Source organism: Silene latifolia, chromosome 6 (assembly GCF_048544455.1).
Source record: "Silene latifolia isolate original U9 population chromosome 6, ASM4854445v1, whole genome shotgun sequence".
Taxonomy (NCBI): Eukaryota; Viridiplantae; Streptophyta; class Magnoliopsida; order Caryophyllales; family Caryophyllaceae; genus Silene; species Silene latifolia.
Genome location: NC_133531.1, coordinates 137,856,905 through 137,868,755, shown reverse-complemented (window position 1 = coordinate 137,868,755; position 11,851 = coordinate 137,856,905). Strand labels below are relative to the sequence as shown.

The 11,851-nt window shown below is 35.8% G+C and overlaps 1 protein-coding gene and 1 long non-coding RNA gene across 2 annotated transcripts; one reads left to right on the top strand and one right to left on the bottom strand.

Moving 5' to 3' along the window:
• Positions 1–162: 162 nt before the first annotated feature.
• On the bottom strand, positions 163–999 carry LOC141588796 (ethylene-responsive transcription factor CRF2-like). Its single transcript, XM_074410221.1, has one exon. It carries the CDS (start codon positions 997–999, stop codon positions 163–165), a length of 837 nt encoding a protein of 278 aa, XP_074266322.1.
• Positions 1,000–6,889: 5,890 nt separating this feature from the next.
• On the top strand, positions 6,890–9,740 carry LOC141587381 (uncharacterized). The gene is made up of 3 exons (XR_012519757.1): positions 6,890–7,216; positions 7,641–7,910; positions 9,529–9,740. It is a non-coding gene; the product is annotated as an uncharacterized LOC141587381 (long non-coding RNA).
• The last annotated feature ends 2,111 nt before the right edge of the window (positions 9,741–11,851 follow it).

Sequence of the window (11,851 nt, the reverse complement as noted above, 5' to 3'; positions counted from 1 at the left end):
ACCTTTCAAACAATTTTGGCAACGAGACAATCACCGCTGAAATTTTTTTTATTTTTAATACTGACGGGATTTAAACTGAAGTCATGATCAAGCACCGCCACTAATGACCACTGAAGTTAACTAATGGTACATATTGTATACCTTATCAAGCTCAAAGGTCAACTAAAAAGCATCCGACCCGAATAACTCCCCAACATCCGCCCATTGATCAATAGTAATAGTCCGACCCGTAAACTCAAACCCGAAATCACAACCAATGCATTCATGTCCAAACACATCAACCCGGTCGAACAAGTCGGGCACATTACCTCCCGGACCATAGAAATCGAAGAAGTTATCATCACTAGGAAACATCGAATCAAAACTCGACACGTAAGACCCTACTTCCTCTTCTTTCACCTCCTCCTTAACGAGCCGAGCCTTGACCGAACTATCATACTCATGAACCGGTTTAAACCTAAGCACTGACGTGGGCGACATAACACCATCATCGACAGTGGTAACAGAAAGCGATGACGTCATAGTCGTCGACGACGAGGTAGAGAAATTAGTAAGAGCGTTAGCACCACGGAGTTGTATAGCCGCGTTATCGTACACCAATGCGGCTTCTTCAGCAGTATCGTAAGTCCCTAACCAAAGCCTTACACGTCGAATCGGGTCTCGAATCTCAGCTGCCCATTTTCCCCATGGCCTTTGTCTCACTCCCCTGTATTTCTTCACACTCGAAAATTTACCATTTTTATTTTCGGCGGCCGATATTAAGGAACGTGAATGCGGTTCAATATAAACCTCGTGAATGAACCGCTTAATACGACGTCGTTGTTGAATAATGTCAGTGCTTTCGTCACTGGATGAATCAGTAGCGTCAGCATCAGTGACGGAGATTTTTACCCTTTTCGGGGTACTATTACTTTTTACCGCGAGTTTTCTGCGGTTGTTTTTTACTTGTTTCGATGATAGAGTGGTTTTATTTATATGTTCTGTGTACTTAAGCTCCATTTTTTATGGGTTTTTAAATGTATAGATGTTAACTCAAGTAGAAATGGTTGACATTTGAGGGAGAAGATGAGCGTGCGGAAGGAAGGTGTAACATAGAAAAGATTTGGATGGAAAATATAAAGGCGAGACTCGACAGATTCGTTAAGAATCAGAAAAAAGAAAGAAAGCAAGAAAGGTGGAGATAAGAAAAGTAAGAAAAGGAAAGTGGGGGCGTCAAAGAGAAGCTTCAAATGAAGTTGTATCTTGTATGTAGTTTTTGTAGAAGATGGTGTTAAATCAAATCCGTTTCTAAAATGGGCGATTTTCACTAATTATTTAACGGAATAGGTCGATTCCCAAAATAATTGTCGAAAATGGGTCCACGTAGGCTTGGAATTTACAAAGCTATGGTTAAGGGTCAAATCGCCACGGCGCTTGACGACTTACTTCGAAGGCATATTTCCGCGACTCCCCCCCCCTTCTCAGTTTCATAACCCCAAATCAGGGAAAAAAAAAATTCGCAAACCCTAAAAGTTAAAACGCGAATTCTCCTCCAAAAACTACCATGAATCATTCAATTGAAATGATTAATTGTCAATTTATTAGTCTTTAAGTAACATCAAATAATCATTTGGATATTTCTTGGCCAATTTCCATACATATTGAAGGTATTAACTATTACTTACTTTTTTTAATTAACAATTGATTTGAGTAGCTAGTTAGTTTAGTTTATGATTATTATTCTATCTATTTGATAGCTTAGTTGAATTTAGGTTGTTGTTAGTGTTTTAGATTAATTTAATTTGGTTATGGAGAGAAGTAATTTCCCCTTATTGTGTTATTGGAATGGTGAAGTAGTTGAAGGAGATGGGTGTGTAAGCTATGTTGGTGGAAATGAGTCTTTTATTTTTGTTAGTAGTAACATGAGCTACAATGATCTTGTTAAGGAGGTATACACAACCATTGGTGTTGATAGTAGTAAGTATCAATTAATGTTGAAGATGAAGTTTGCTAGTCTTGGATGTTTTAAGGTTGTTAGTCTTAATAATGATTGTTCTTTACAAGCGATATGGGCTAGTATACGTCATTCAAAGGCGGGTTCTATGGATATTTATGTTGAGTTAATACCATTTCAACAACCTCAAATGAGTAATGTAAGTGTCGTACCAAATGTGTCATTTACTAGGATGTTAAACATAATGTCGGAGAATGATGATCGGGATGTGTCATTGTTAAGAAATAATATCGGAGTAGAGGTAGGTGACGGTAATGGTGATGGGGATGAAGTTGAGGTTGATCTTGATTTAAGATTAGACAATGCTAGTGATGCCGATGATGATGAGGAAGATATTGATCTTGTGTCTCCTAGTGCCCCAAATCCGGGATTCACTAGTATTCCTAAATTGGATGCATTACATGGGGATAATTGGGTTAATTGGAAAAAGGTTGTCCCCTATGATGGTGGGGGAGAGTTTTGCGTTGGTCAAACTTTTCCTAATAAGAGATCTCTGACTGATGTAGTTACGGAGTATAATTTGAGGGTAAATCAAAGTTTCAAAATTCATGAGTCAAAACCTCACACGGTGACATAAATGTGGGACATACTCAGCTATTTCGTCAAAATTGGCCCAAACACTGCCCATTCAAGTCGCCAAGGTGCATGACGACTTTAGGCCAAGTCGCCAACCCCCATGGCGATTTGATGCTGAATTATCATAACAGCAAAATTTAGGTTTGGTTACAATTTGGGTATGGTCGCCAACCGAGATGGCGACTTAAATACAAACCTAGGTTCGGGTATGACGTGGACCCATTTTGGGTAATTAATTTCAAAGTCGACCCATTTCGTTAAATAATTAGTCAAAATCGCCCATTTTAGCAAAAAAATCTGTTAAATCATGCAAATGGGTCTGGACCTTATCTGAACGGGGGAGAGAGAGAACACTCAACAATACGAGGGATGTTTCATACTAAAACCAGTTGATAATAGAAGGAGTAGGCCCCTTGGTTATAAAGTGGTACAATCCCTCTTTCTCCTCTAATGTGGGAAACTTATATGTGGGTCAATATGAGATTCTTCAGACAGGGTTAATTTTAAAACAAGAAATTTGAAAATTATTTAGGAATTTAGTAGAGTTTAATGTATGGAAATATGTGAGTAAGTAAGCAGGGTCCGAGAGGGAGAAAACGAGAGTAAGCAAGCAGGGAAGACAAAATGCAGAGAAAAGAAAAAAGTGGTAATACATATAGAATATAGGAAGAAAAGAGGAAAGATGTGACTATAAAAGACGCAAAGTTTGATTTTTAAAACGGGTTTATCCAAGGTCACTTTATGTAGGATAATATTTTCGGGTTGATGGAGTTTTAACACAATGTAGGCAGTAGTCGCGTTAGGCGGGAGCTAGCAGGGCTGATCGTCCCCCCGTTAAAGGCTTAAACAACGAAAAACTTAGTTGAAATGTCGATTTTTTTCCACTTTATACATTAGTATTTCGCCTCGTTCAAAATGTACAACGTTGTACAAAAACTCGATACAACAATACAATGCATTTTTTTTATTTGTGTGGATAAACACAAGTACAACATAAGATGAAAATTAGATTAGTTAAGAATCCTCCATAACTGTTGTCTATAGTTAATTTGACTTTGTCTATAGTTACGATGAGTCCAAACGGACATCGGTTGAAGTTAATTGGGTTTTGTCTGCTTTTGGTGTGGCTAAAGGTGATCATCGGCCGGGTCTTGCAAGCCTAGCAAGATGGGCTTAATGCACTAGACATGGAACTACCCTAGCTAGTGCAGGAGGCGGGTCAGGTTGGGACATGTGAGCTAGACCTTACTTGAACCAGCCCATGATTAGGTCGGGGTCGGCAACCATCCCTATGCAAAAGCAAATCGATTCTTGGTTATAACTCGCGCTTTGATCATGGTTAATGGAGTAATTAAAGTACTTAATTGGTGACCAAAATTGTTAATTTGTGACCAAAGGTCAATTTGTGACCAAACTTGGTCACTTTGGTCATAAATTGACCATTTATGTGACCTCCTATGTGTCCAAATTTGATTGGTGGAACAATAAAAAAATAATAAAAAGTATATAATATGATAGTGGGGTATGATTGGGAATGTTGTGAAGTGGAAAATGATTGGGTTAATGGCGCAGTCGCGACCTTACGCTTTAGGGTGAAAATAGGTCAAGGTTAATAAGGTGGAATTAAGAGTAAAATCGGGTCGTAACCTAGTTAGCGTGACCACTGCTTGGGGATGGTCTTATATGAACTTACATTTTTGCGGGCCAAGATTGGTCAACTAGGAAAGTTGGCTACCGACCTGAGTTAATGGATGAGCCATGCAGGAGTTAAATTGCCAAAGATAGCAATCCAAGTCGAGCAGGGTCAAGCCGCCCAAATAGTCTCTTGTAGAGTTGTAGGAGTGCTAATCTATGAAAATGAAGAAGGGCAGTAAAGACAAATAAACCTATAAATTGACAATTAAATAAACTTGTTAAACTGAACACCCCAATAACCCTAACAGAATAAACTGAATTTGACTTGTAATCGAAATGACTAAATCTTATCTGATCGAGCTGGATGTTATTGTAGCATACTATCATTACTTGATAACTAAAGAGCCGAAAATTACTTGGACCCCGAATGACTCGACCCTCAAGTACTCGACTGAACCAAATCTAATTCAAGTTATTACAAGCAAACTGACTCAACACAAACTAACCCGCACCCAACTCTCACACTTAACAAAAACATTTGAAATAAAAAAAAAATGTGAATGATTTTAAGTTAAGACAGTTTTAATAAAATTAAATTGGCATTAATTATGAGGTGTCTGTGCCGCAGGTAAACAACCTAACAAATGACAGCACGTGGAAACTGGGGGAGATGTCGAAGTCATGTATCCAATGCAGTTAGTCTTGCCGAAGACGGGTCGGAGCAAGTGACGGAACGAAAAGACCTTTTCATTACTCTGATGACCGAGTTTATGCTGACCTATGAGCCTATATTGGACTCCAAGAAAGCCATGGTGAACCGACTGTCCTAACTATTTTTCTCTATTTGTCAATTTCTTTAAAGTTTAATCCTTGTTCCCTCTCTTCTCTCTTCCCTTATATCTTCGTAATTTAGAACCAAAATAATCAAACCCCTCGTATTGTGACCTTAGACAGACTAGAATAACAAGTAGATAGTAACCGCCTCCTTGTGGATACGATACCCGACTTACCTCTGCTGCATAAGCTAGAACCGGCTGGTTTTATTTTTGATAGTGTTGCGACAGCCGTGTCACTTCCAACTCAAAGAGGGATGTGGACATTAATGTCTTGAGTTACGGAGGGACTCGTGTGGTTGAGGCACGACGTCTGGCCGGAGATCCGGTTGACTTCCGGACCCGATACGTCTGGGCATGTCCTGGTACCTATTTGTGGTTGTTGGTATGTCTGGGCGTGTCCCGGTACCAGTGTGGTTGTCGGTATGTCTGGGCGTGTCCCGGTACTGTGGTGGTTGTGGGTACGTCTAGGCGTGTCCAGTTCCGCTGTGGTGGTTTTTTGATAGCGTCTCTTTCATATCATACTCATGTTGCATACTCACACACTTTGAGTAGTGTCACACTCTATTTATTGAAATTGACGTTTGTGTGTCTGTATAATTGTCACCCATTCACGGGGTAACCCGTGTCAATCCCTATGATATTTCCGATCATATGGGGAGTAGGTTGAGTACAAGTTTTGCTTGTTGACGTGATTGGGATTCGGGCCGCGCTACGGACTTTGGAGTCGAGTACATAGTCACTAGGTAGATGACATAGCCATAGACGAGTTGTATTTCATTTATTCATCAGTTGATGTTTGTAATAACTAAACTTATCATTTATAATAAACTTCTACTTGGCTACTTGAGCTCACGATTTGAAACTTTCTCAAATCGTGAGCTCAAGTCCATACTTTCTCACGATTTGAAACTTATTAATTCTAAAATCACTACTTCTTCCAATATTACTACCAAGTACCAAACAAACTAAAAAAATCTGAAAAATAAAAAGAACTAAGAGCCCACAAGAGTGCCAAATTGAATGACGCCATTTCTTGTAGTAGTAGCTGAATCGAAGTCGGAATTGGGCTGAACTTGAGTGCTGATTTTAACATCCGCCTCACAATGGTCAGAATAACCACATAAGAAGTATACTTGGCCCAGGTTTAGGAAGCATGATTTCTGTTTCCCCTATATCACCAACGAAATAGGTATAGTTGTTAATCGGCCTACTTGCGTCACACTTATTGAAATCAAGTTCGTCGACCTTGAAAACACCGTATTCCAGCGTATAGTTAAGGACTGGAAGTAAAAAGATAGAAGATTAAAAAAGAAAAAGAAATCCAAAACTCATGCTCAAATGTTCTTGTTCTTTTTTCTTCCTAGGTAAATTTTCTCAAAAACACCGTATTACAGTAATTATTCATTCGAAATTGAATAGTCGTTCGACATTGTTGTTGCGAATAATACTCCGTAGTTGTTTATTTGAGTGACAGGCGAAAGAGGATGATGAAAAGAAAGGTAAGTGACACGGAAATTCATCAAATTAACATAAAGTAATATGAATAACATCTTTCAAGAGCAGAAAAAATGAACTCAAAGAAGAAAGTCATGTGGTATTGAGGACATTTTTCAAGAGCAGGATGGCTAAGGTAGAGAAAAATGAATAAGAACAAAGCAAAGTTTTATGCTATCAAACACTCAAAACATACGCAATATTTCCAAGTACAAAATAAAATACTTCAGAAGTTGGTTTATCTATAAACAATTAGTCTCTCTTGTGACGGAGTATATCCGTCACAGGTGAAGACGGGCCAAATCGATACCAAATTGAGTAATGTGGATACTAGTGGGCCATGTGTAACTTATTATTTAATATATTGCATGTTGGGAAAGCAAAAGGAAAAATAATAAAGAAATGGGGAGCTCCCCATATTTCGTCTACTGTCAGAACAATAATTCAACCTCAACTTCTCTCATCTCTCATCACTCTCAGTAAACACCATTTTTTTTCACACTCTCTCATCACTCTCACTGTATCATCTACAATAATAGACATTTTGCCATTAAAAATTGCCATTTTCTCAGTCGTACAGCTTCGAAAGCTCCGTCCATCAACTTAATCTCTTCAATAATTGAATATTCGATGGGCAAGAAACAAATGGCGAGGAGGACACCCCCAAAGAAAAATATGGAAGGTATGATATTATTGAATTTGTTGAATGTTGTTTGTTGTTGAATGTTTTGTTAGAAAAGATAAGGTAAAAAAATGGTTTTTATTGTTAAATATTGTTGATGAACCGTGCATGCATGAGTAGATTTAAAAAATGCAGTTGTTGAAAATGGTGATTTTAATTTTCTAAAGGATGGTATGGTTAATGTATTTAAAATCAGATCAGGTTTTGTTATTAAGGATGGTATCATTAGTGTAATGGGAAAAAAAAGTTCAGATCTGGTTTTGTTAGTGTTGTTTAGTATGCAATAATGTCAGGTGAAGTCGGGTTTTGTTTAGAAATTGTAATGGTAGTAAGTTTTGTCAGATTTGTTGAGATTAGGGTTATTGAATTTGTTTTTGTTGGTAAAATGAATTAATTAGACGTGTTTTTGTTGGTAAAATGTTAGGGGTTTCATTTAGAGAGCCGATGGAAACAGATGAAAGGGAAGAAAGTGATGCGTCAGACGACATCTCAGAGGATACAGAAGACACTGATGAGGAGGGAGGCAGTGGTGAGGAGTAGAAGGGAGACAGTGGTGAGGAGGAGAAGGAAGGCAGTGCTGAGGAGGAAGGTAGTGGTGATGGTGGTTTGGCAGAGGTGCTGAATAAAGTGGTGAAAATGGCCGCATTTCTTGGTGCAAAGAAGATAAGCAAGGAAGAGAGGAGCACGGCAGATGGTAAGCTATATATGTGACCATTTTATCTGCAAAAAATGACCACTTTAACTGATAAATGTGACCCTGTCATGTTTGTTAGCTGTAAAATGTGACCAGTGTGGGTATTAGATGGTAAATTAGTAAACTTGTTTGCATTTGTGATAACATCATAACATATATATCAATGACATAGTGACATTTGGAAATTGTGACCAATTTATGCAGAAATGTGACCCTGTTAATATATACGTGAGATTGTTAACTGCAAAAAGTGACCAATTTGGGTGATTTGAACTAACATTAACAGGGTAACAGCTATAATTATCACATGGTGACATTTTTGTTATGTGTAAAATGTGACCCTGTTAATATATATGTGAAATTCTTATCTGCAAAATGTGATCAATTGAATTTATAAATGTGGCCATAACATATTTCATATCTTTCATATCTTTAAAATGTACCTATGTTTGAGCGTGTTGCACATTTTATTTATGTTTGTTTGAGTTTAAGATGAATCTTAATTTGTTACATAAATCAGTAAATATGGTGACATATATGTTAGTGTTCAAAATGTGACCACCTTAACTGAGAAATATATCTATGTTTGAGTGTGTTCCACATTATATTTATGTTTCTTTGGTTTTAAACTGAATCTTGACCTATTAACATAAATGAGTAAACATGGTCACATATGTGTTGGTGTTTAAAATGTGACCAACTTAGCTGAGAAATGTACCTATGCTTAAGTGTGTTGAACATTATAGAAATGTTTGTTTTGATTAAAATAAATCTTAAGATGGTAACATAAATGAGTAAATATGGTGACATATGTGTTATTGTTGAAAATATGACCACCTTAACCGAGAAATGTACTTATGTTTAAGTGTGTTGCAGATTATATTTATGTTTGTTTGAGTTTAAATGAATCTTAACATGTAAACATATATGAATAAACATGGTGACATATGATTTATGTTCAAATTGTTACCACCTTAGTTCGAAATGTAACCCTGTTTGAAATATTGTCTATTAGTTAGAATGTGTGAGTGAATGTTATGATGATAACATCTATGAATAAGCATGGTGACATAAGAAAATGCTACCACCTTAGCTGGAAAATGTAACTATTATACGAGTTAATTGGTTTTACCTCAAAACCTCTTAAAATAGAAACATATATGACAAAAAATGTGACATGGGGGTTTTTGTAGCAATGTTGTCACCTTAGAACGAAATGTAACCATTATACAATATGTTTGTTTGGATTTGAATGAATGTTATAATGAATGATAACATCTAAGAATAAACATGGTGACATATGGTTTGTGTTAAAAATGTAACCACCTTACTCCGAAATGTAACCGTGTTTGAAATGTTGCCATATAAGTTAGTATGTGTGAATGAATGTAACAATTATAACATCTATGCATAAACATGATGACATATGATTTGTGTTAAAAATGTTACCACTTTAGTGTCAAAATGTAACCATGTTTGAAATGTTGACATATTAGTTAGAATGTGTGAATGAATGTTATAATGATAACAATTATGAATAAACATGGTGACATATGATTTGTGTTATAAATGTTACCAGTTTAGCATCGAAATGTAACCTTGTTTGAAATGTTGTCAGACCTCAAAGAGAAAGTCAACCGAGCTAACAACAACATCCACCCTCATTTAACTTGGGCATCATGCTAGAGGACATCGACATTGGGAAATTGCGAGGAGGTACAACTACCGCCACTGAGAATGCACCGTTAGACACCAAGTACAGTCTTGAGTACACCCGTGCTAGAGAGAAACATGAAGCAACAAACTTAGGCGGTCCTCACAAATAGGGTGTTGCCAAGAAAAAAGTAAAGAAGGGACAGGGGGTAATTTATGGACTATGATATGTTTAACTGTTAGTTTGTAATAAGACTTATGTTTAGTACTTGATGGTTGGTTATAGGATATGTTATTTTGGAACATAATTATAGTCTCTCATGTCTCAGGGATCTAAGAGATAGTTTGTTTTGTGACCACCTCATTATAAAATGGCATTACTATTTATTTAAATTAAATGTGCACATTTCTTCTTAACAATATTAAATATGTCACCATAAACGTCTAAATATGTTACAATTCTTAATGAATAGGTGATTACTAAAATTATAACAAATTTTATACATTTAAATTACAAAATGTATGTTTAGTTAACTAATGACATACTGATGTGAAATGGTAACATATTTAGTTAAACTGGTGACATACTAATGTAAAATTGTAACAATTTAAGCATTTCTGATTACAAAATGTACGTTCATGATGTTACAACAACCTTGCAGCACTACATAGCATGTACTACCCAAAAAGTTTTCCACCCCAAAAGTGAGATATGGCGTTTTGTTGAATGTGCCACTAACATAGCCGATGTCTCTTTGTTGGGTAAATATGGACACATTGTCAGCATATAAACTTAAAATGTTTAAACATTAACATTTAATGTAACCAGTGAATAGTTAGAATGGTACCATCTAGTTGTACAATTACAATCTAACTAAAATAGACATCAATGATTTTATTTTATAATAACGTGCACACAAAACAAACATTACCTTAGATCCCGACATCATGAGGGACTAAAATTGTTTCCAAAATTAACATATCTTCAAAACAACTATCAAGTACTAAACATATGTCTTACTTATTACAAACAACTGACATTAATACATAACAAAGTCCTCAAATGACGTCTGCCATCATCCTTATTTTTACTTGGCTGCACTGCCACCTTTTGGAGGACCGCCCAAGTTAGTTGCTCCCTTCTTCACTATAACACGGGTGTACCTAAGATGGTACTTGAGGTCTAACGCACTTTATTCTAGCCACGTTTATCGGCTGCGGTTGCATACGAATTTCTGCAGAGCATGAGTATCAATATGTTACTATTATATTGCATTTATTTTAACACCAATAAACATATGACAACGACACATTCTAACTAATATTAAAACATTTGAAGACGAACTTATATGCAACATTGCTGATTCATTCCACACAGACCAAAATGTAACCATTTTTGTCATATATCAAATTGTAAAATGGTTACATTTACTAACTTATGTTGTCTTCCTTACCATGGTTCCAAACTTCCAGGTCCTCATGTCGCCAATGGTAGTACAATATGTTTTCATTTTAAGAGATTTGAAATGGTTACATTTCCAAACAAAGATGGTAACATTTCTACACAAACTGAGATGTCACCATGTTTATTTATATATGTTATAGTTATAAAATACATTCAAATTCAAACAAACATATTGTATAATGGTTACATTTATGTCTAAGATGATAACAATGCTACACAAATACACGTTGATAGTTTGATACCATTTTTAGTCATATATGTTCCCATTTTAAGAATCTTTTAAAAAAATTCACATATTCAATAAAATGGTTGCATTTACCCACTAAGATAGTAATATTTTAACACAAGTTCATATGTCACCATGTTTCTTCGTATATGTTATCATTATAAAATTTATTCAATTCAATGAACATGCTGTAAACTTGTTACATCTACTTACAAAGATGATAACATTCTACACAGACCCTAATGTTATCATTTGTATTCATATATGTTATCATTATGAGATTCATTCAAATACAAACAAATATATTGTAACACTTAAATGATATCATCTTAATCTGAAATGTAACAATTATACAATATGTTATTTTGAAATTAAATGATCTTTAATAATAACACATTTGAATAAACATGATGACATATGAGTTTGTGTTAAATATGTTATCACCTTAAGTTGGAAATGTAATAATTTTCCGAGATGTTTGATTGACAGTCACTTCCAATGTTACCATCATTTGCTTTGAAGGAATATTCTTATAGTGATAACATATATAAATACACACAGTGACATGAGTTTGGTATAAAAATGTTACCTTCATTG